Below are 26,141 nucleotides of genomic sequence, written 5' to 3'. Positions count from 1 at the left end.
TTGCACTAAATGTGATAAAACCTGCTGTTAGATTTAAGGGGTTTTCAAACCGTGGTGATATTGATTTCATTGTCAGTTTTCTGGTAAGTTTGTAAGTTGGAAGGGTGCCAGCTCATCTGGCCAGGCCCAGAACGTTGCGGCACGGCCCCCAACTTGGCGCGCTTTGATATTTCGCCTTCAGCAGTGCCTTTGAAGAGTATATATGTTTTACTCCAATTTACACAATAAGTGAAATTTCCCCAAGCTCTCAACATTCTCGTTCATTAAACCTGTGTTTATTTATACCTGCCACGAAGTTCTAGTGAAATTGTATTTTGGCCTGATTTTCCGATTTTCTTCGAAATGGACAACGAATTCTTTTAAAATGCGCCCAAAGTAAGAAAGCAATTTTTTTTACAAACTTGAAGTTGGGTATTTCAATTGAGGCTATGATTATTATCCGAACTTATCAACCATGATAAAAAATTATTATAATTTTGTTAATGTGGGACTTTTTAGATTTGTTCCAGTGCGCCACGTTACAGAACACTCTGCTGAATTGTGCCTAATTTCGGAAGCCATCGATTTTGAATTTTGGACTAAATTTCATGACGTTGAAATTGTTCAAAAAGGTAATGAATTTGAAGTTCCTCAAAAATTAATTTTGGCGAAAATGCATAAGGAAGGAAAGACGAAGTAAACGTCCAAGTGCGTCACAATGTATACCAACATCGCATGAACATCAACTGGTACAATATTGACTGATTATAAAAGTGCATTGTAATCACCCGACCATTGTGATGTAGCCCTAATGTAAAGCCATTTTTGAAGTTCATTATGCTATTAATTTGCATACAAATGAGACCAGATTTAGGAGGATTCAGTTGTAATTTGATGACAGAAAAAGCCTTTTATACTGCATGTAAATCTATCAGATTTCTTCACGGGAACACGTCCAAGTAAGAAATGGGAATTATCTAGGTTGTTTTTTGCTGGAGGCCGTACAATATTACTCCCGTCAACCATAAAGGAGTATTATGAAACGTTAAATAACGAGCAGTGGAATGTATGAACGCTGGAAAATGTAACATATGTCGTTAATGTCGTTACTTCGAGAGGCAGGAAAAGCACATGTTTCTGGAGACAGGTTAACGATCGCAGCCAATTTGTTAGGGCAACCCCTGGAAAAGTAACCACGTGGGGTTGTCTTGCTGTCATTCAGATAAAAGACATCAATGTAAAGGCACACAAAATATCCATGAAGCCATTACAGGTGTTCTATCACAGTTCAAATGTTCCGGAATATCTGGATATGAGAACACTATAAAGAAACTTTATATTCGGTGAAAGTAACAGGGTAAATGAAATAGAAACTTTCCGTGCTGTCACATAGATTGACATTTGTTTGATCAGTTGGCATCAATATTAATTTGTGGAGGAATTGGAGAGAGAATCTCAAAGCCTGTACTGATTCCCGTGCTTACGGAATGAAAACCTAATTTGAAACACTTGGATTGTATCTTTTTAAAATTTTCTTGGGAAATTGTACTCCTAGGTGAAGCAAGCTTTGAGTGCAATGTTCTTCATCCAGTTGATTTGAAATTCAACCTTGACAAGCCTGGATGCTGGTATTTTCACAGGAGTCGTTCTTGCACACCTTTCATTGAGTATTCAGTACTTCCTGTAGTTAAGCTACAGCTGGTCATTCTAGCATTTCATTGTGATTCATTAACCTTATTTTCTGAGTAAGCTTTTTTCCCTCAGTATCGCTCTGTTTTGAAAGCCAATTGCTTTTCTCATTTACTTTTTTGTAACTATATCTTTTTGTATGTCTCTGAAGTCAGAGATGATGACATCTTAGGTTGAGTTGCACTATCACACACTGTCGAAATGAAAGACTATCCAGGGTAACTGATAGTATTGCAAATTTGGGTAGATGAACTTCCATCATAAACCATACGTTTTATCCACTTGCAAGATACTAGCAGATATGTAAATGGACTTAAGGGAGTCACGGGTATACAAATGAATTCGATAGCTGATGAATAGATCATCAAGAGACTATTTCACTAATAAATTCAAATTTATGCACGCATGCGCATACATTGCCATGGTCAGCAAAACGCGTGAGCGGCCCCTTGAAAACGTACTCGGGCACAAACTCTAAGAGTCTCCAATTTTTTTCACGTGCGTCTTCAGGGGACCCTCTAATGTCGTGATAGCCTGTCTAGGAGTATTTTGTGATGCACGAAATAAAGAATCACAACCTTGCTTTGGCTTTGCGAAAACAAGCCTCCTTGCAGAGTGTGTACAAATAAAGAGGCCTGAGGGCTGGTTCACTCTGCGTTTGCACACACGCAGCGCGTAATGTGAACGCCGCATTTGATGTTCATACTTTCTTGTTTTCTCAAGTCTCGGCTGCGTGTGCGTATCCGACGAAAATTAACAGTTTTTAATTTGTCCAAATACGCATACATTTGGTGCGTACGCACTATTCATTATGTGCAAGGGCACGCATTTTCATCACGCACTGCGCTTTCGTTCACGCACTGCAGACACCTCAAAATAGACCTTTGCGCTGCGTACACAGTGAATACGCAGCGAGTATGAACCGGTCTTAACTCTGGCATCCTGCACCACTATTGTAATCGTGCAAAAGACCAGCCTCATTTCTTAATCACACTTTCGTCGCTGTTTCTAGGTTTCATCACCGAGATACATATACCGCTTCCAGGCATGTAGTGGTGGAAAATAATGAAAATATTTTTTTCCTTTTGGGGACATTAGGAAACTGTTTATTTTTGTTGAAGCAAAACACTAACTTTTATTTAGCTTCAAACTTAAAATCAGAAATTACAACCCAATTTGAATGATGACCGGAGATTAGGAAATCCTCATTTGTTTGCGATCCAGGCATGGATTTCATATAAAACATCTGGACCCGTAATGCCCTTAATCATCACACGATGGTCACTGTAGTTACCGGCGCTATCTTACCATGCCGAATGCAAATGTAGTATGAAAGCTTGCTCGCCGTTTGCTAACCATATTCATTCGTTGGCATGAATAGTTACAATGGACAGCTGGCCAATCACCTCTGTATTCTGCACAGTAAAAGGATCGCCGGTGGCCTTAATCGGTACAAAGGTATTGCGAGTGCAGATTTGATATGTGATGTCCCTAGATTCAGGTCAGTTTTAAATGGTGCATGGTACTCTGACGTATCACACCGTTGATATTTAAGCTTGTGCAGAGGGAGCACTCTGATTTCTATTGACCTCGTATCCATGGAACGAAAGAAATATCTTCTTTATACCGAACTCCCCAAACCCCTCTTTTATTTATTATTCATTTCAAGTTTTGTGGTACACACTTTAACGTCCAGTGTAAAATTCATTCCTCGGATTAAAAGGTAAGACAGGTAAATAAGTACCATGTATATGTAAAGTAAAAGTTACGTAAACGAGCCGTTCAAGCTGTTTGCCATGCGTACATACATTTGACCTTTGATGTATTAGTGAATCGCTCTAGTAAGAAAGGTAGCAGTGCACTGATCTGTTGCATTGAATGTGTATTCTTCTAAGTCTTTGTAGTGGGATTGCAGTACCTAAGTTCCCAGAAAAGACAGTTATTTTCTCACTAGATTTTGCCTGCTCCATCCGTAAGTGACAGCCTATTGTTCTGATGCTCCCTCTTACGCCAAATGATGGCAGCCAATCAAAAATTGTTGCATTTCATGCATATTTATCGAATGAAAAATCAGCCGCAAAGCGGGTTGCCAAGTGGCTTGACCTGTAGGCCTAGCTGGACAAATTGTGAAAATTTACAACACCAGACATTTTGACTGGATAATAATTAACAACTGTGATTACTTACACAATAGATCATCCTGGTGTTGATTGTTGTTTGTTTTACTTTGTGAGTGTTAGTGTGGTCATCTCCATTTATTTTCTTCTCATAAACTAGAATCCTGCTGCCTCAAATCTTCTTGGATCACAACATTGAACCTTCTTACTTCAGTGTCTCATGTGAATTTACCTCCCCCCACAATCCCCCACTCGTTGTTTATGGAAGTAGCCTATTGGAAAGACTTCACTGTCTGTTATATTGGGCGTTCATCAGATGGAAGACAGGTCCATTTTTGCTGGCTGAATACCCCCACCCCCAAAAAAGTTGGGCAATAGGCCATCATGGCTTTACTTAGTCCGAAGGGGTAAGGTTTTATCCAAGTAAACTGACTGTTTCATGTCGGTTGTTAGTGAGAATAATGCTGGTAGGCTTCTTTGGGTTTAGTGTTCATGCATATCAGCACTGCCAGGTTACCCTGAGCTGTGTATGCACCAGTTAAAGGCACTGAAAACTAAGAACTTGCCAGACGGGAGGAAAGCCGAGTCATCTTCAATTACACCGGCCTATGTAACGCCCAGTCTGTGAAGATTACCTGTGCTGATTGTTCGAAATTGTCTCGGGAGATACGACATAATGAAATGTCGGAAAGGGGGGTCTTTCTGATGTGAAAATGGAAATACCCACCTGAATTAAGTGTGCCTGCTCTCTTTTGGCTACTTTGTCTCATCGTGTCTCTGATTGAGATTAATACTGTGCGTGTCCTCTATTAATTATGTCTGGGGACAGGGAAAATAATTCTGCCGTTTGTAGTTAGAAACTAAACAAGTAGACGGAATTCTTCCACGTTCATCAATAAAAGTTTAATTATTATGAGTTTCAATCTTCAACCACTGTTTTAGAAGTGGAAGAACACTAATTCAATTTGATTTGGTGTAGCTCTGTGTGTATATATGCCTTTCAGTTTTGCAGGCAGATCCAGGTTCAACTCAAGCTAAAATGATGAAGAGTCGATTTATCCACCAGTGGATGGATGGTTAAGTGCATCATTACATTTAATTCTTCAAACTGCGTCTTGGTGTTTTTTAGGCCACCTTTAATACTTTTTTACAAAGATTACTGTATCACATAAAGCTGAAAAACTAAACCACACCTGGTTTCATCATATACAACGCTTCTAGGTGCATGTGTGGTTTTTTAATAAGGTGTTCCTGGTCCTGCGAGTGATCGAAAATGAATGTAAATCTTAATGGTGCTGATTTGAGGGTGAATTTTCGGAAGAAGAAAAGTCATGTAGGCCTATCCTGCTCTCGGGAAGAAAGCAAATAACCCCCGGAAGTTCTAAATAAAAGTGTAAGACCAAACGTGCATCATCCGACAAAATATACATGTACAGCACATAGTATTTGGATTAGTCTCTTGGTGCTTTGTTAAATTATTTGTTCAAAATTGTATCCTAAAGTTAGCCTAGCTTGCTCTTGACCAGACGCACCCACTCACAGTAAAGCAGGCTTGTACTGGCAAACTGTTTTGCTGCCAAATTCAAAGTCGGATGGGTATCAGAAGACTACAGCATGACATGGTCTCTCAAACAAATTGATTGGAACCCACCTACACATCACACGAAAACTCTTTCTACCGTGAAAACAACAGCTTTACAGATGTCTGCAATTTTCCCAGGCTGGATAAAAGCTAATCCTAGCGAATGTCAAAATGTCTTCAGGGTGCATCATTTCATGCTTTTGTTGTTCCTCTTTTTTTGTTGAAATCTGTGTGGTTCTAATGGACTTCTAGATCCTCTGAACATGCAGGCTCGTCGTGGCCATCAGCCATTTTCTGTCCATCACATGAGCACCAAGGGAGGGCTTGCCTGCCCTGAGATATTTCTCATCACATCCATCAACATCCATTTGAGCATGGTTTGTCCATAGAGAAGATTTCATTCTTGCAGGATTACGAGTAACTCATGAGATTTGCCCTTGATGTTTTTGGCGGTATATTTTCCGTTTTTTAAAGTGTTGTGTTTTAAATGTTGTGTGGAATTTTGATGTGGGGATAATAAAATGCCTAAATTCGCTTCAGGACGGGGAAAGGAAGGGGTTACTAACTTAAAATTAAGTCACTGACCATGGGAAAAATCGAAATGGAACTTCAGGGGATAGGAGATTAGGGGCTCAAGATTACTAGATGTAGGGGTCGCTAAAATATTGTTCAACAAAGGTGTGTACCTTGTTCCAAGTTGTGCTCTAGACCTATACTGACTGTTTCTGGGAAAGGGGGTGGGGAATGACCCCCATAACACATCTCCCTGTCTCTTTAATCAGCTGCGCTTCTTTGATCTTGGGCTCCATTGTCATGGCGCTGGCTAGATATAACACTTGTGCCTACGCAAGTTTCTAACAGGCTGCAGTTATTTTCCCACAGACCTTTGAATTGCTTCCAGCCAAACCAGACGATCTGGACATGGCCTTATTTTCAAAATGACATATTACCTGATAAATGAGGTATCCTTTCAATATGAGCATTAGCTATTTTCATCGCTAAGTCGCCTCGACGACTTCGGTGCCGAGTGATAGATTTAAAGGAGAACTAGGAGCACATTATCCTGAGAACGGCAGCAATTAGTGGATGACATTTCCGCATACCGCAAGCACACAATTTTTGTACGCTGCTGTCTTGATTTAGCGTGTTACAGAGAAGAACTACCCAGCCGGGAAATGCGAAGTACCTTCTGCCAACTTTTCGGGCGGGGTAAAGAAGTTGTGACATTTTTGTTCAGGCCAAAGTACATGTAAACTTGATTATAGTGGAACTCATAGAAATGGCATAGAAAAGGTCAGAAGAGGTAAAGAAGAGATGTGGACCGTTGAAGCGTTACCTCTGTAGCTGTAGTGTGATTTTTCGTCATACACATGATCAATAAACTAGGGCTAACACAGGGAGATGAAGTATCACTGCGTCAGCTTATGGGTTCCCCGGTAGCAGTCTCGATGATGGCGCCCATAGGAAGTGCACACTTAAGTCAAGACGTCATCGGCAAATATGCCTATTCTAACTTTCGACAAAAATCTTCTGGAACTTATTTACTTATCTAATCAACCAAATAACGTTGGAACAGTCTTATCTACGGGCAGTTTGCGACACGACCTATGTGAAAAATGTGGCTTAACGGGTTAAACGGACTATCAAATCTAACTGTAGAACATTGACTTGATCTTTGAACCTTCCTGAACTCTTCTCAAAAAGAAACGGCTCCATGTTGATATACATGCCGATTGTGAATAGTTACAGGTTAGTGAGAGATAAGCATCCAATGTATTAAAATGTTGACTCCATGTGAAGATACAGCTTAGTAAAGGATTGACCAGTCTTATGGGTAAATGAAGTTCATATGGGTCATGAAAATTGACAGTGAGCTACTTTTGTGTGGGGGAGGAGACTGAAAAAATCCTGGGGTTTAATTGCAAAGGGCTGAAAAAAAATCAGACACATCATGTTACAGTAGCCCTGCTTTTTTATTTTTTGTGCGTGGTAATCTCTGTGCATAATTGACTTTTTAATACATACCTTCATGTATTACATTTCATGATTTTATAAACTATAGTTTTAATACCATAACCATTAATAGGAAGTATTTACCATGAGTAGCAGGAAAACAGCCGTACAGGGTTGCATTTTCTTCACATTATTAAAGGGTCACATGTATTTGATTTGCAAATTGCTTTTGCGGTACTACAGTAGATGCCTGGATGAGATTTATATGAATCTTCCCAAGATTCACAGGTTATACTGGAAAATGCGCTTTGCTCGGGATAGCTTTGGTCCTGCTCACTGCATGCAGTGTGTTAGTCCATGCCGCTTTTTTCAGGCTATTTCGTTGGTGTGTGGACTGTTATTAGTCTTTTGTTTTATTGGATCTTGGAAATCATTTACGAGGAGGGTAATTATTTTCTGAATACACGGATCAGTAAACTGCTTGAGGCATGCCATTTTAAAACTTCTTTACAGAAAGGTGGTTTTAGAGATTTCCGAAAGGTGGTTATAGGAAGTTTGTTGTTTGTCCAAATGATTCACTCTGAGCAGAACAAAAGAGAGCGTGTTTGTTAATGAAATTGACGGTCCGTTTGGTACCAACCTCGACTCCATAGGCTGCATGTCCGTTCCTTCACTAGCCCCTGGCCGTGTGGAATTCGAAAATGACGCTGACCTATTCAGGATGATTAAATTAACGTAAAGTGAATCACACGCGTATTTCAAAAGCTACACGCTCGCGCCCTGTCACGCATGCGTAAATCTGCGTCACTGAATGAAGGCCTAATTTAAAATCCCAAATAGTAGAATATTTAAATTATATCATACCAGGGGTTAGATCGCACAAGGCATGGTAGGAACCAACATGGCACGACAGATTGAACCCATTGATCTCCATTGTATAGACTGGATAGGACATCGCGTCCAAAATGCGCCCCGTGTATGCGTATTCTCACCAGGGTAAATAACGAACGTTGCGAGTTTTGTTGCGTGTACTTTCAAATGGAGTTTTTAAAAAAACGGTTGAAGTTTTTGTGCTTCAATCGTCAGATTTCGAAGAAAAACTGAATTCTGCACTTGGAATCGATAAATTTGGAAAGAATAATGGTTGAGGTTTACGCAGCAGTGAATTACCGAAGATCAATGTCAAGTTTGGAAGAAGGAACAGAAGGAAATGTGAGTCGCACTTTTTTAGTTTCAGAAAGTTTCTCAAGTTGTACTTTATAATGCTTAACTTTAAGACTGTACAGGCCTAGTAAGAAATTTATGACAGTCTATCTAGCCTATCAGGCTTTGTATATGAAACTTCACTATCTCAAAGTTGGGACCGTCTGAAATGTTACTTATTGGCAAAATTAAATGTGGTTTCAAAAACTGAATTACTCATTTGTCGTTTGCCCCAGATTTCACCAGAAAAATCTCCAAGACAGCCAAGATTTGTGTTCGTCGGATCTACAGACACATTGAACCCAAATCGTGTGACAGACAATGTGATATGACTGACAGAATTCTTCTTCGGCGCAGAGATAAAACCAAAGTGAGAAGCAGAATGTTGACGTTTCTGTTGAATGAAGCTACAAACAAGGCAATTCAAGGTCAACGCAATGACAGAAACTTTGCATAACAAAATTATTCTTTCTCAGTTAAAACTGACCTTTTTATGCCGAAAAGTAGTTGTTAAATGTAAACCTTTAAGACAGGTTGTGAACTCAACTTTTGAAGCTGATTAATAAGTGTCTCAGTGTTTTAAAAACGGCAGTAAGTTAGTTTGGTCGCTCATTTAAAGCTGCGCTCACTTTGTGTTCACAGAAATGATTCTCACACTTCCGTATGCCCGTTTTTAATAAAAGTTCCTCAATATATAAATGAATTTTATTTAGTTCAATTTTTCCTGAGAGTGTGTAAAATTAAAATCATTTTATTGATGGTTTTTTTCAGTGTTGGCTCATCGAAACCAAAAACACATGGACAGTTTGGACATCATATTTACTGACAAAACCTATTGCATGTCCTGGTGGAATTCTCTCAGTTTTACACACGACAATAGGTGTAAAAATGAATTAACATTATCATTTCATATCATTTGTTTTGGGGAGGGAGGCCGAGGGCTTAGCCATCATCTCATGAGGAAAAGGTTATGTTGACCAGAAATGCACAGCATACAGCACCACATTTACCCTCCTGAAGCGCCGCCATAGTTCGGGGGCGCATTTTGTGCACAAACAATGCGCGATGTCCTATCCATTCTATAATGGAGATCAATGGTAGGCCCTACCAACTCACCACGTAGACGCGTAGGTTTATGCGCTTTTGGCGCGGAGCACGCAGAGTACATGCAGTGAATTTATTCCGGAATGTATGGTCTTTGCGTACACCCATAACGCCTGCCAGAACCGGGATGTAACCATCAGCGCAGGGCGGTTAAAACATGACTGATCAAAATTCAGAACAGTGACTCACCCCGACAGATTACATGTTTGGATTTGATTGGAATCTGATAAAGTGTGCGTAGCACGATTACTTTCAGGCGTTCACGAAATTTACATTAAATGAAGTTCAAAGGTATTCAATCAAATCTTCAGCAATTCCAGTGTGCAAAATTGAAAGTTCTGGACAATTTCTTATGTTTCAGAAGTCCAGATACACAAATGCTCACATCAAGCAGGTTTATCCGGAGTGTAGTCACAGATTGCTGATTGAATGACGGTTGAAGTTATAGTGTAATAAAATACGTATATACATGTAGTAACAGCCTTAGGGAAAGCAAAAGAATGATTGGGATCAGCAAATCTTAAAGTTGGATGCTGAGTAAACTTTTGTTTCGGGGCATTTAGTGCTTTAGGGAACAACGTATTTTCTGGAGAATTTGAAAAATGTTGAAAAACAACAAAAACATAACTTGGGTGATATACATTTATCCGGTTAAATCAGTGGTTATTTATTAAGAAAATATGTTTAAATTAGGACAGCATTTAATTTACAGTGAAACCTTGACGACATCCCAAAATATTTCGAAAATTAAAAAAAGTAAATGGCGGTGTAAAGGAGAGTGCAGTATTCGAATTACATGAATACTGTCCACGTCTTATTAAAGATTCGTTGTGTCTTCAGCAACTTCAGTTTGCACTCCCATTGTAATTGTGAGGTTAAATAATCTGCCATTAACAAGATACAAACCCTCAATATTGTCGTTGGCAAAAAAATGACAGAAATCAACCCCCAAGATACTTCAAATAGACCTACATTGTTGGATGGATGCTGTGACATAATTTTTAAAGAGCTTTGTAAAACCTATTTGCAAAATGGAAAGATTTTATATATATATATATATTGCTGCTGCCCCTTCTTTGTCAATCTGGCCGCTTTTTCAGCCTACAGTTGAAACAAATTCCTTTCTTGTAATAATCACAAATGTCCAGATTGAAAGGGGATCTTCTGCATACAGCCAGGGGCGACAGGCGGAAATCACTTCTCTGGTTTCTTCAAGCATCAATGTTCACTGAAGAGTTTGCTGTCTGCTAATTTTAACAAAAGTTTCCAGTTTCTCTCATTATCAGAATCGAGAGGAGTGAAGATTTTACAGGGTCAACCTAAAAAACATTCAGGCTAAAATGTTTAAGCTTAACTCTTCTTTAAACTGTATTTTACATCAATATCGGTGGCTTTTTGTTAGCATTAAAAATACATGAATTATTGTAAAAGGCGAGAATGAAGGTGGACGTTATTGTAACTTCGTAAAGAACAGCGATTTCTGTGTCACACATTTTTACTTTTGTTCTGCTGAATTGCTTTGTAGACTCCTGCATTTGGCTTCATTTCATTTATCAAATAGCCTAATACGTAAACTAAGGGTTCTTAATAGTCCCAAATGGGACCTTAAATGGAAATCACTTGCCATTTTGTTAAAGAAAAGAACATCACTTTCCTTACAACCAATGCTGCAAAATCTTTTTGAAGAGTCAAGTCTACGAGGTCGACTTTTCGTATAGTGTTTTCCACGAAGTATAAGTTTTCTATATTATCGATAATTTTCCAAGACATTAACAATTGACTTATAACCAACTACAAAAATGCCCTATTCTAGTTTCTTTTTGAATTACAAGGCATGCTGTAAGGAGTTTCGAGATTCCATCGAAAGCCGGTCGATGTAATAGATTATTCATAATTCACATATAGGCCTATACGTGGCGGATATTTTCTTGGGAGAAACAACAAAACGTGCCCTGAAACCTTTTGCAAGCCCTTCAGCAACCTAGTTTCTGGTTAAATGCGAGTTTCTGTTTGAATTACAAGGCATACTGTAAGGAGTTTCGAGATTACATCGAAATCCGGTCGATGTAATAGATTATTCATAATTCACATATATACGTAGCGGATATTTTCTTGGGAGAAATAACAGAACGTGCCCTGAAACCTTTTGCGAGCCCTTCAGCGTGAGAAGAGGAAGTTGGCCAAGTCAGGTGGCCATTCATGGGCTTGTTGATCCAAACACCGAGAGAGATCAGAAAGGATAGGTAGGGATGGGTGGTTGCATTTATTGCACGAAGGCATTCTCGCCTCCGCACTTGCTGATCTTGATTGTTGAGAGATGGCCAATAATTAACTCGAGTCCTTCTAAGCCTCGAATCTTGGCTGATGGTAGTTTTCCTGTTAAAGGAACCTTCTGTTTATTCAAAAGGGAACCAGTGTGTTTTTAAGTCGGCTCAGTTACTACGGAATCGTGTCCAGAACGCTGCTCTTCAGTCCTCAAACTTTCCTCCAGCATCGTATGAATGATTGGCCCAGAAGGTTTATAAACACACGACATAACTGATTTAAGTTGAGTTGTTATTAATTTTTTTCATGTATGACCAGCCTCAAGTAATACATACGATTTCTGAAGTTTAATTTTTTTTTAGGTTAAAGGATCCCTGCCTGTTCTTACGTGCACTTCTGTGTCACTCTTATACTCCTTGTCTGTGTATGAAAACTATTTGACATTCCTTTGAGACTGGGTGTAGTGAGAAATGCATTTTTAAAAAGAATGAAATCGTCCATGCTTCCTGACAACTGAGAGTGCTGTTACTCTGACGTCATTCGGGCGATGATACTGTTTAGTTTGCATGTTTCCTGTTCAAGGTAGAACCCACAATTTGTTCGCTTAAAAGTCTGAGAAAGGGTTGCGTGTCGTTTATTGTAATGCACTCATGCAGCAATAAATCACCAACAACAACAAAAAAATACGCAGGACAACATATCAAAAATTTTTGAAGTTTTATTTTTGTTTTTGTTTGTGGGTGCACACATAAATGCACAAGTAATTTTGAGATTTTATTCCTGGAATGAGAGAGTTTTCCTCATGAATATTTGAATAAAATGTTACAAGTTTTATAAAGTAATAATTTCCCATAAAAAGTGTACCCTTCAAAGAAGAAAAAATGTTAAGAATAACATCCCCTGACACACAAAGGTGTATTATCAAGGACTATATTAAAAATGCACTGCGCCGACCCTTTAAAAATTGCATGCTAAACGTTTAGTATTATTGTGTTTATTATTTATTGTATGTAAAATTTCATCAGGTTTCCCCAAATCGTGTCAAAGACAATGATATCAATGACATGTATCGAAGCAGGACATGATAACCGTATCAAGGTGGCCATGTTGAACACCAGAAGTGTTAAGGACACGCATGCGCGGTACCTACGCTCCTTTGCAAAATAATGCAACCCCGAGCATTCCTTAAAGCCCGCAAGTGGCGCGTGATTTGTTTTGTCCTTACAGCACGTGCAGTGCTGGCGGTGGCCGTCATTGACTCTTTTGACCTCTGCATGTGCTTACTCCTTGTGTACAATAGCTCCATGCTAAGGGTTATCTGAGCCACATCACAAATGGTATGTTTCTCAATGGTATGTATGGGCTTAAGATAAGAATGATACACTTAGACATTCATTTCAGACCCGTGTAGGTTTAGTAACCAGTTCACTAAGAACATATACTTTCAATCATATGAATAGGATAATTGCTTAAGGTTCATCAATTTCATAGTCAATATTAAAATCGCCCAATGAAATGATCTCTTTGTTTTCAATGGAAGCTTTGTCTATGACGTCAAGGATCCTACTGAAATATTCAAGCCAAGTTTCGGATATGCATAACACATCAACATCAAGCTTTTTGATCAGAAATCAAATTTCATCCATTTTGGAGAACAAACTCCTAACATTAATATGGGAAATCTGTATGCATTTGCATTTACACCTGGTCAACCTTTCAGCAAATGTTGTAATCGCCCATACACATGAAATACTTTTCAAAAACATCACGCCTACATTTCGGTAATATGATGCAGTTTATTACTACTGACACCATCTTTGAGTTTATCAATGCTCATTAAGTCATCTGGCTCATCAACATTATCCACATAATATTACTTAAATTGGATTTCCGCAAATGATTATGCATAGATTATTATCAAGAGTATTATGCTGTTTCTCCCCCTTTTCAAAGAATCTGCTAATTTTCGTAGATCATGTTTAACAATACATTATGGCACTTAGGACAAAGAACTACGGTTTTAAAGGTGTTTCAATTAGTGTGATGTGAAATTATGTGCCAGATGCAGGGGCAGTGGCGTAGCCGGGGGGCAGTGGCACGTGCCCCCCCCCCACAAATTCCTGATGCCCCAGGTGCCCCCCCCACTGAAAAACGGATGAATGGATATTAAACAAGGTTAAACAAATCTGCTCCCAAAAGCCACACCACTGAAAGCTGGTGCCCCCATAAGAAGCAAGTGCCCCTATGTGCCCCCACTAGTAAAATCCTAGCCACGCCACTGTGCAGGGCTAACTCTGGGGAGGGGATGTTGTCTCACAACGCAATAGTGTTTGGGCACTCTTGCATGGTTTATATGCGTATACACCCGCCTACGTTATTTGGGAATCTGCATTGCATGGTACAACGTTACCACTGGCCTTACTCGTCACTGTTAGGGTGATAGCTTGAATTATCGCAGACCAAGGGACCTCGGAGTCAACAGAAATGGCAGTTGTATACAGTAACTCTTTGAATGTTTCAGTGCACGGATAAAACTAAACAAACGAAACATCTTACTAGAGCATCAAGTAGCTATTTCAAATGGCTCAAACATGGTTCTTATAGACACAGAAACAATTGCCAAAAATCCGTCTGGCAGTTTCTTCTACTTGATCTTTATCCATATCCTTGTCAACGTACTTTTTATATTTTTCACTCCATTCTTTCCAGTGGCTTCCTTAGCCTGCTTTCTATTCTAAATAGGCGATATTGTCTTCCAGTTCGGAACTCATCTTCATTCAACGACAAAACATTCTCTACCACCGTATCAAATGTCCAATCATCTTCTTTGAAATCTTCGTTTTCACCCTGCGTAGACCCTGCGTAGATTCCTCAAAATCTCCGCATTTTAAATCAGGCTCAGAATTACACATATCAGACCATTCAGAGTGAATCGTTTTAGGATCATTGTTAACCTCATCCCTTCTAGATTCCTCTGCTCCATGTGCATTTTCTCCTTTCCCCCCGTAGTTATATCTCAGTCCAAAGCTTTTTTTCACATCAATGACAAGCGTGATGATTTGACTGCAGAAATAACATTCATATTTGGCATTAAAAGGATGAACTGCAAATGACAAGAAACATAGTAAATCGCTGAATAGGGGCCTATATAACAGCTAGTTTCATTACTCATTTGCTGCGTAATACCAAATGTACAGATGGTAAGAATATACTTGCGTGATTCAAGAGACTAGAGCCCGGTCAGGCAGTAGCATTCGATATTGTTGACTTCTTAAAAACAAACAAACAAACAAACGCCCCTGCATGATGATAATATTGAACAACTCAAACACTGACGTATTTACTCAACAGAAAGAATTCGTTTAATTACTGAATTGCTTGTTGAATTGCTGATCAGTTGTATGGATGAATAAAAACAGTATATACATGTATACGTAGTTATGAAACCCTTGAAAGATTCTTTTTTTTATTGAAGATTTTAGACAGAGATGTGAAATGGCATGATACTGAATAATGAGGCGTGTCTAAAGTGTAAGTTGATAATACCAACTTTGCGGATGTTTACGAGCTGGTGCACAGTTTCTTTTGTTTTATTGCTTTTATAGGTGGCCCGTGGAAGAGAATGTACTCATATTTGCGACTACTTCAACAGTACATGGCTGACTGAAATTTGTGTAAGTCCTTTGTAATTATGAATTATTTCAAGTGTACTGAAGTTTTCAAATGATTGTCGTTGTTAGTGAGATTAACATCAGGCTTTAAATTCGCTTTCCTTTAAATCAAGCATTTGACTTTAAATTACAGAAAACAGTGGACTGCTGGGCATCATGTGACAACTTAACAAGAGGTTCAGGTAAACCAAAATGTTTTTTTTAAATTAAAAGTTATAGTTAGAAAGATTTACAATGAAATAGACCCACGGCAGAGTAGGCAATATGGAGCAACCTTACCACCAGTCTAACCTTGATGATAAAAAGTATGTTTCCGTCTCTTTACTGTTGAAATGGGGCCTAGGTTTGGAAAGAGTGATAAAGATTAATAAAGATGCCTTTATAGGCGTTTTGTCTGACAAAACCAGCAAAACAGACATGCAAATAATATAAACAAGCTTTCGCTTTTTGGCTTCATAGGCATCACGTGAACAACTACATCTCAGTACTTTTCCTTCAATACTAAATGATGCACCATTGCATTCATAGCTTAATTCCTGTTTCGTAAATCTCTCCGATTTTTTCAACGTGTTCTACACAAAACCAAGTTTCCAACACACAATGAAACTGATTTATTTGTCGTTTGTCACACCGTTTATTGTTCCACTGGTGCAGTGTAAACTCCCTCCATGATTAATAGTGGATTTTGCCTTCGTGTACACCAGGCTGACGAAATTGCCACTTTTTAGAACCCCATGCAGTATAATTGTACTTAATACATTTCTTTTAAAATGTAGCTTTGCATCCGTTTAACATGTTCAATTTTATTTTTAACGTTTTAGGGGTAAGCCTACATGGTGCTCTTAAAATTTTTACGCCAATGCACATTCTCCTTAATTACATAACAGCAGCATCCTCGTGTATCAGGAAAAGCATGAGATTATTTGAAGGTTAAAACCCTGCGAAGCAGTTACGTAACCAAACTATTTTGAAGTCATGCACGGTCTCTACCGGATATGACGTTCTTTATATCAGTATAACAAAATCTGCTCTATTTTAATGGATTGCTCCGTAGGTGTCTTCTCGCCCCTGCAACTAATAAAATCCACAGAGAGAGGTCAGAGAGTAAGGCAGAGTACTTTTATTTCCCCTGAATTTTTTGTTTGTGAAAAACTTACGTCACTGAGAAATCAATGAAGTAACAAGAAAATTGATTTAACATTGCCTTTCTTGTATCGGCGCGTCGTCCGCCATATCCATTCAAGAGTACAGTCATATGAGCACATTTACAAAGCTTTTTGTAACGCACGCACCAAACAAGACAACTGTAATGACAGCGCCCTCTTTGGAGCACTGACAGGAAAGTTTTATGTACATGTATAAATTGATTTCCCCTGACTACAGTTTTTTCGGTGGGGGGGGGGGCTACAGACCAAGCCTTGGTCAACCATCGACTGCCAAGCTACAGGCATCCTCCCTCCCAACCGCCTGTCAGTGACTCTGTCTGAACACATCAGAGAGAGAGAGAGAGAGAGAGCCGCCAGCCTGCTAGACATGATATATGACAGGCCCTGGCGTACACCATGTCGCCCAAAAGGACTTGCTGAAACAACCTCACATTTGAGGTTTTATGGCTAAAGCATCGAGCTCTATCAGTGGGCTAAACTTGTTTGCACGTACGGTCAGTGTCCACCTAGAGTGGGAATAAGTGCTTGTTCTTTGCAGAATAAACAACAGTTTAATGGGAACTAACCATGTTCATGCACAACTTTATGCACCCATGCGACGAATTCCTGTGAACATTGTAATATTATAATGTGTGAGCTGGGCACGTGAACAGGACGCCCCCTAGCTCTGTCTTGTCTTTGCAACTGTGGATAACCCCCCCCCATTTGTTTTCACACCCACAGTTTCATAAGTCTGTGGAGGCTTGGTGGAAGTGATCAGTTTCTTGAACTCGATTGCTGTAGATTGAGCAAATCTTGCTTCGTGACGGTGCAGGCCCCAGAGTGTTATAAAAAATTGAAGTTTGAGTAAGAAGTGGCTAAACTAGATGCCAGGGGCCGAGCAAGATGGTACATGTACATAAGAACTGGTCAAGCATGCTGCACTCCACACACATTGGAATCATGGTTTATAAACGCCTCCCCTTGCAGTTGTACTCATTGATCCCTTTAAGTTGCCATAATCCCCCGCTACGTTACCTCCTTGTTGGAGAGTTTGCTTTGAGTCTGAAACGAAATATATTGTATAATATAGCATTCTCATATGTTTTTGGAAAAGTTGTGAATAAATCAACTGATCAAAATGATTAGGCTTTTATGGTGATTTTCTTTTGTTTGTACTTTTCATTTTGATGCTATACGTTGTTGGCTGTGTTGATCCCAAATACTTCGAATTTCACTAGTTTGCTGAGGAGGTTTAATTTAAAATGATTGAAATGAATCTTATGGAAAGTGTACATTTTAATATAATAAGGCTGTAGCAGGTAAAAAATTGTCGGCTGCAAAATTCCACGGAAGATAAGATTTAAAAGCTTCGTGGAATCATGCGTTCTCCATCTACGACAGAAAACGAGTCCGGTTTTTTTTTTCGTTTTCTTGGAATAGAATATGAGCAGTTAGGGTGGGAATCTAAGTTGAATTTGCTAAATTTCTGGCACCATATTCACACGCTATGTAACTTGAAGCCAGCAGTCAGTCACGTACCGGAGATGAAGTACGTGAGCAGTGATCTTTGCTGTGGTGGCACACCAGAAATATAAAACATAGCAACCTCCATACCCAGTATAAACAGATGTTCCCGTTATTAAAAAAAATAGTAAGAACAAGGAACAATTTTTAAAAATTGTTCTATTTATACGTTTGGAAGAAATGTTTGAACACACCCCTTTTCCCCCTAATTTTAAACATTTAAACAATCCCATCCTCAAAATGTAAGGTGTGTACTTGCTATTTCTTAATTGAAGCCAGATATTGTTTTCCTTGGCAAACATGTCAGCCCCATAACTCTTTGATGTGCTGTGCTAGTGTGAAATTCTAAGCACAGTGATGGGTGTCCAAGCGTAAGCCATTTTCAACACCACAGTTGAGTTCTGTCCTGCTATTAATCATCCTTGCTTCATTTCTTATGGCTAGAAACTGTAAAAAATTATAACAGTGATGGTCAGTATCTAGTTACAGTAAAACAATCAGCCCTGTAAGCCTGTCCATCTGATCTGAGATGGGGGGGGGCCTGATACCCTTGTATGGAACTTTATTTGACGCACTTTGATTATAGGCCTATTAATTTTGTAAGATGAACGATCATGTTATTCTTATTCTATATTCTTGTCACCTGAAACTATTAGGTGTTTGATAAATTGCACAAAAACACCCATTGCATGAAAAATACAAATAACACTCGCAACCAAACATGGGGAAATCATCAGTGTCAGTGGAGTTGCTTGGTCCTTCTACTTTGTCACTTGTGACTGGAAGACTTCTACAATACAATTTGTCAAAAATAGTATGAAGTCTGTGAAAGTGGACAACATTCATACTGATCATTAGCGTGATTTCCTCCGGTCTCTTTTCATTTTGTTGTTAGATTCGTTGCTAGAGAAACCTGTACTTGGTAAACCGCAGTTGGCTGACAATCATTTGTCACTGAGGTGGCATCGTGCCAACTGCACAACTTGTCACCATTGGGACCAAGAGCTGGTGAGCATTATCCGCTACAGGGCCCACCATGACGAGTGGAGTTATGAAATACAGACAGAAGTAAGTATGGAAACAATGAACTGGAACTTATATTAATTGCAGTGTTAAGACTGTAGGGCTAGCCGCTCAATACAGGAACAAGAAATGGCGTGCTGCTTTTTAACATATAACGATGCCCAACTCGCTCGTTAGCGCAACTACGGGGGGGGGGAGGGGAAACCCCCCACGGATGCCCGTACCCCTAGATGCCCCACCCTCCCATTTGAAAGCTGTGAATAATCTCCTTCAAAATGCACCTGCAGCTTATTTTCTTATGGTACCTTCTTGAAAACGTGTGCACCCCCAGGTGCCTCCCTCAGACATTATGCCACTGCGTAGGCGCTGATTACAAATGGAATCCACGATCTTTCTAAATTAGTGCTAAAATGGAAACAGTTCATGCAGCAAAATGCCACTGTGCCATTTGATAAAGGAATTCAAATTGGTTATTTTAGGTGAAAAAAGGCCTACCGTAGTTTACAACGGATGGCATACAGTTGCTAAAACCTGATACCGTGCGGTCATGTGTTTCTTTGACATGTCTAGATTCAAAGACGCTGAAGGCTTCAAGGTCAACATATCTTACAAAAACATTCTTTTCAACAGAGTGAAAAACAGCAAAGGAAAGTTTAGAAATTGAGTTAAAGTAGTGCTGCTTCTTACTTTAAGATGATCAAAAAAATGAAGTCAGCCTTGTCCTTTATAATAGTTGTTCAGTCCAGTACATAAAAAGGTCACAATTTTTTTTAATTGGAGGTGTATGGGCATTGAGCTATTTGTGCTCTGATAAATTTGGTAACTTAACAATCAACTGTAAGTCCGGGCATGTACAAGATATGGATTTACGCTCTTGAAGCTTTGCAAGACGTGGGCTAAAGGGTAAGTAACAGGAAATTAATTCTAAAGTGTTAGCTGCACGAGAGGGAGAAACACTTTTACTTGTACTTGTACTTTCCACAGTGGATCCATTACAGGGATCCAGGCGGAAGGACTACATGTAGAATCGTGCTTCCAAACACGGAACACGTAGCTGAAGTAATGAATGAATTCACTTGATGTTAATTGGATTGATCCTGTTACAGAACCAGACATTCGTCATGGATTTGGAAGATGTGTGTGCCAAGTTCTTCCAGATTGCATTAGTCAGCGAGTTTGGAGCAAGCCCATCTAGCGATATGAAAATGCTCGGTGAATATTTTGTTACAGAGGTTTAGTTCATTCAAGATTTTAGTAGTTCCTTTCGAAGTTTAAATTGTATCATTTGAAAACCATTACATAAACTTAACTTTGGGAACGTATTTTATGCAGTTTTTTTTACTTCTCTTATGTTTATGAACACTTTTGGTCATCCCTTTTTGAAATTGTTATGTTGATTAAAACCTTCTGGTAAGTTCTGGTACTTTTGGCTATAACATTGAGGATTTTTCCTCAAATTGGCATCATATTTGTGCTCAATAAAAAATTTCAATATGACATTGCATTAAGTCATCAAAATACCTTTGAAGAGGAGAAATGAAAATTTAGAATATGTCGTGGCCCTTTTTTTATTTGGGTTTTGTCCACCAAAATCAATGGCTGTATATGTTCACTGCTTTCTGAGAAATTGCTTGACACACTTGAAAAGCTTGCTTGAGTGGGATCCATACCCTTGACCTCCCACTTACTTGACCTGTATAGACCTGTTAACTATTGTTAAATCTCACGTTTTGCAATGCAGAACCTATACCGGTCATTAAGGACAGCAGTTTGACGGCCAGGGCTAACCGACGTTTGTTTTCCTTCAAGCTCAGGTTATCTTGGGAAACTGTGTCAGGTAAAATCCCGCAAAAGTATGTAAGAGTGCAATTGCATTGGCAGATCCTTAGAAGAACCAATGAATTTATAACCTTCCCAAAGAGTCCTCAGTTGCAGCCTCAGCTGTATTCCTCACTTGTGATTATCCTCACGTGGTCAACTGCACTACAAACTTATGATAGGCCTAAGTGATCCTCATGTCATCTGCATGCACCACAAACTTATAAGTAATCCTTACACACTTCACATTCTTGTACACAGAATAGCGGGGTGATTATAATAGTCCTCATTGGATCCTGTATGCCCAGTATTAAGCCTCAGCGGGGAGAGCAAGCTCATAGACCAGGGCTGCACTCAACCGCAGCTACGCCAATACACATGGCGCAAGTGGCACTGCGGCAATCCTTAAAGTCTCATCTTCGCTGATTCCCAATGACTAGATCACCCGGTTATCACTAATATAATCCAATACTTCTTAAATAGTCCAAATTGTCTCTCAAAAATCCAACTCAAATCATAAATGAGATCTTAATAACTGACAGTTCCAAATAACAGAGAACATGCTAAATCTATACTGACCGATCGTACTGGAGTTCTCCCGATCTCCTGCAGTTGTCACCTGGCACATCAGCTGGCTCTCAACAAATCGCCACCAGCTCACAAAGTACCCCCAACAATGGGCCAGACCTCAGATACTGTGCACTTGCTGCCGCGCCATGCATAATGCATAATCTGAACGGGCATGAATTATTGGTAGCCTCGATCTTGATACAAGTATACCTCTACCCTGTTTCGCCACACCACTCACCTATGAAGTATTCTTTGTAAAAAAAAAAAGAAAGAAAGAATTCGTTGCCCCCACGCTGTATATAGTACACCACTGTTCAGTTGCCAAATTAATTGTTGAAACAACTTTTTCAACTGTTAGTTTTCCTCTTTCAAGTCTCAGTGAACTGAGTGATCTCAGTGAACGCTTTTGTTTGCAAAATCATCAGTTTTCTTGGACACTTTTCCTATTTTCAGTTGAACTACATGAAGATGTGCTGATTTAGGGATGGGAGAATTTTTTTAGCCATACATGGGCCTACACCATGTAGAATTATGTAGCACACTGATAAGAGGGTTAAACCATCCCAACCATTGGCCCGGTAAACATGACTTCATTATAATTTCCCCCATGAAAAGGGAATTCCATCTGCTCTCACAATGCAAAATTGGGACAGTGGTTGCTTAAAGGGCAGATGAGTTATATTGCAGGGAAAATAAAACCCTGGCTATGCAGCTGGCCGGAAAATACAGTTAATTATTCAATATGCCATTAGTGTCATTAGTGTTACCTGATGATCAGGTTCCCTTCAGTTTTCAAGAGACAGGTCCCTCAGAGTGTTTAATAAATGTTGATGTTATTTGCTAGTTTAATAAAATTGAGTGACCTTCTTAACGCATTTCTGAACTGATCAGCAAGGTTAAATTTCTCTCTGAAATTCCTGTGAATTTGTTTCTGAATTTACCACGATATGTGACTTTTGCCTGTTTTGGCAGGATGGATTCCTAATGTTCATTTCTACTTGGTAACTCTGACTCATCCTCGATGTAAAAGACAACCAACTAATGCCCAAATCATGAATAATTCAAGTCGTCTACGTGTGAGTACTAAACATTAGACCTTATTCATGGGAAGCCAATTTTATGTTGTTCCCTGAATCTATCATATTTGGTGTAATCTGTTAAATGGGTTGGTGCTAAACTGTAGTGGTTTCCAAAGTTCGGTTTCAGTTTGTTTAATGTGTCTTAAAACATTTAGGTATAATTTATTACATATGTTAGATTTTTCTATACAAAAACCAGCATGAATTAAACGGACTTGTACTGCGTCATTGATAGTGTTACTCTCGGGTTCCCCAAATTAAATGTTGTACCTCACTTTCAATTCAAGATGGCCGACATATGAATACAGTCTGTTTATTATGCTGTTGTCTTTGCTATGTGCAGCAAAGAGCAATGGACTATTGTGGACATTCAGCACTCCTCAGACCAGAAGTTCATGACCTTGAAGGAATACTTTACTGTTGAACTTTGTATTGTGGGACATACATGGATAGGAATGGACGTAATCGCATACTAAATGGCACCATTCTTGCCAAGATGAAAGAATAACAAAAGGCCCAGCACCCCACCCCAGCTGTAGATTGATCCATTTATACCTACCCAATGGCGTCCTAATAGATCACAATTGAGACACTTGAGGTTTAGGTTTGGCATTCACGTGGGGGGGGGCAACGGGGCACTTGCTTTTCCCTGATGAAAATGTAAAAATTAAAACAAAATCGGAAGTAATATCATTATATCGACTAATGTACATTTGTCCTGAAACTGATCAAGGAACACAATATATTTATCTGATCATCAACTGACCCATGAACATCTAAAGGACCTTCTTAGCAAGGGAGCTACAGCTCGATGCTGGCATTTCAGAACTATTTCTGCCCTCAAGGGTACATAATCATTTGTACCAATTGGCAGAGGGAAGCAAGTGGGGGTAAAGTGATTTCACTCAGTAATATACAAGGTCACACATTGTAATCAGCACCCGTCCCGACTCTGTAACCACAAGGCTACTTGCGCCATAAGCGAAATGAAGCAAAAAGTAGGAAAGGGTACGGAAATCGCCACTTTGCATGAAAATACAGCATCTTGGAATTAACACTGTCTTCCATCATGAAAGGTTAGTTGTTGCTGAGGACCTATACCCCCCCAGCTTTTCTGTCCTACAAGTACAGGTGGAACACTTAGTCTGGTGCTAAAAGAGGATATGTATAGCTTATTAATCACCGGGAGATTCTGTTCTCCTGTGACATACTATAAAAGTTAAATCTAGTCTTATTTAAATTTGGAGCAGATAAGAAATGGAGAAGTTAGTCTAGATAACGAAGATCTTGATCTAGCCCGGGGAGACTGCGAAGTTACATATGAGGTAAGTTGACTATAATCCAAAGTTTGTCGACTTCTTTGCCCTCCCCGACCCCACTGCAAACAGGGTGCCATTTACCAGTGCTTGTTATACATATTTTGGCTGCTGGAAAAATTGAAAATAAATAAAAAAAATAATAATAAAATAATAATAATAAAAAATTAAATAATAAATAAAAATAATTAAAAAAAATAGTCCTGCCCCCTGAATTGTCATTTCACTTCAAGACTTGTGGCATCTCATGGAGTTCCTTTTGATTCACTCCTGTTTGAAGGTTCAAGGAACATTTGGCGCCTGCTATAATATTCAGCCAGTGAAGTTCAAGTATCGGTATGGTAGGTTCAAGTTATTTATTGGTGGCAACCCCTCTGGTACGCGAACAGAAGTATATATCTTTAGCCTTTAGTCAAGGCAAGCAGGGTCATATAAGCAGGGTTATATAATGCACGTGACATGACAATAATATTGCTAAACCAACGACGAGTGGGTGCCTTTCAAAGCCTGATACTGATGCCTTCATTTACCATATTTCAAGGATCACATTGATGATCTTGACTAAATGCTACAGGGTCCGTAGTGGGTCCGTCATTAAATGCCTTAAAAATATTTACAGACTTTTAGGGGGATGTGTTGGGTAACAATAGTCTAGAGTGTGTTTAGGGATTGGACATGGGGGGGGTACCCATCGGCCTTATATCGTGCACGGTATCTCTGTGTGTAAGCGGCTCGCCACGAGCATGCCAATTGGACAATTTTCACAAGGAATATTCCATAAAATGGACGGGTGTGTTTTGGAAACTGAAAGTAAAATTGTAGCACAAAATCGCCGGAAATCTATCATATATCGACTTCTTTTTGACTCTCCGACTGAAAAGGTATCAATGATTGGGAATAAATATGTGCTTGGCTTCGGTCTTAATAACGTTTAAAACGGACTCGGAAGACTTGACGCTGACAATGCCCTCGCCCATGCTTGGGCATTAGTCGTGTCCAGTCTTTCAGTTTTTAAACTGTGTATAACTCATGGAAGCTACAGCCCAGGACAAAATTGTGGGACACGTTTTTTTAGCCTCACCCTTTGCAGGTCCCCCACTTCCCTGGTAAATGTCATCTTGAGCTGGAGCGCAGATCGCGCATTGAGACCCAACATTGACATGGGGCTAGTGGGTGGGGCGCAACAAGATTTAGCCACTGTTGTGTGAATTGGTTCATAGTTGTGTATTTGCATATTCCAAGTGCTTTTGCTTTCCGGCGTTGTTTTTGGAAAACTTAAAATTGCGGTTGAATAAAAGGTATATTTTAGACAAATTGACAAGAAAAAGAAACAAACTATAACGTATAAAGAAAAAGGAACAGAACTAATAATGTGAAATTGTATGTGTAGAATCACAATTGCTTTGTAGGAGTTCATCGTATACGATGCATCATAGCATTTCGGCCCATAACTGTCCAAAAGTGGTGCATTTTTGAATTTGAAAGGCCCCTTTTGGTACAGAAACAACTAACAATCTTGTAGGATTTTTCATTCAGAATTGGCAGAAAGTCATCAAAAGGCACAGACTCGAAAGCTCAAAACATAATTAATGACTTGGTTTTGGGCAAAAATTGAACATTCTTTAGCGTGGTAAGCTTGAGGCGTTTGATGAGGTTTGCCTGGCGCGAGGGCTTGTAGTTAAATTGATGTGACACATCCCAGAGAGGGGGGAATTTGGGTCTGTTGTCACTCTAGCGTCTTTGTTGTAGGATTTCTGCTGTTGCAAATTTCTTCTGTGTAATTTGCGTTTGACTATTTTGTGTCACAGTCTTGAACTGTTATTAACACTGTTTAATTATTCAGTATATAAAGAGAAAATGGTTTGTTTGTGTTGTGTGTCTTTTAGTAGTGTCTTTTTCTCATGGCTTTCTATTGAGAGTGTTTTTTACGTTGAAATTCTCGAGAACAGAATTGTTTAAAAGTCCTTTAAAATCTGAAAGAATTATTGTCTCCCCATTGAAAGGATATTTCATGATTTGTGTTTGCCTTTTATTCATTCCTTTCTCGTAGTTTGTCAAGAAATTTTTAGAGATGATTCTCAAAATTGTCTACGTCAAGGT

The 26,141-nt window shown here is 39.3% G+C and overlaps 1 protein-coding gene across 1 annotated transcript in view; it reads left to right on the top strand.

Moving 5' to 3' along the window:
- Nucleotides 1-26,141, top strand: part of LOC110978378 (uncharacterized) — a 72,194-nt gene that overhangs the window by 14,177 nt on the left and 31,876 nt on the right. Inside the window, exons 3-11 of the mRNA XM_087141133.1 lie at nucleotides 15,498-15,566; nucleotides 15,697-15,745; nucleotides 19,131-19,303; nucleotides 20,365-20,470; nucleotides 21,000-21,095; nucleotides 22,619-22,722; nucleotides 23,976-24,050; nucleotides 24,322-24,382; nucleotides 26,092-26,139. Of these exons, the coding sequence (XP_086997259.1) occupies nucleotides 15,498-15,566; nucleotides 15,697-15,745; nucleotides 19,131-19,303; nucleotides 20,365-20,470; nucleotides 21,000-21,095; nucleotides 22,619-22,722; nucleotides 23,976-24,050; nucleotides 24,322-24,382; nucleotides 26,092-26,139 (781 nt within the window). The remainder of the gene's footprint in view (nucleotides 1-15,497; nucleotides 15,567-15,696; nucleotides 15,746-19,130; nucleotides 19,304-20,364; nucleotides 20,471-20,999; nucleotides 21,096-22,618; nucleotides 22,723-23,975; nucleotides 24,051-24,321; nucleotides 24,383-26,091; nucleotides 26,140-26,141) is intronic.

Source organism: Acanthaster planci, linkage group LG01 (assembly GCF_054643075.1).
Source record: "Acanthaster planci isolate LZ-2023a linkage group LG01, COTS_SCS, whole genome shotgun sequence".
Classification (NCBI taxonomy): Eukaryota; Metazoa; Echinodermata; class Asteroidea; order Valvatida; family Acanthasteridae; genus Acanthaster; species Acanthaster planci.
The sequence above is the reverse complement of the archived record's forward strand: the minus strand, read 5'-3'. Positions and strand labels throughout refer to the sequence as shown.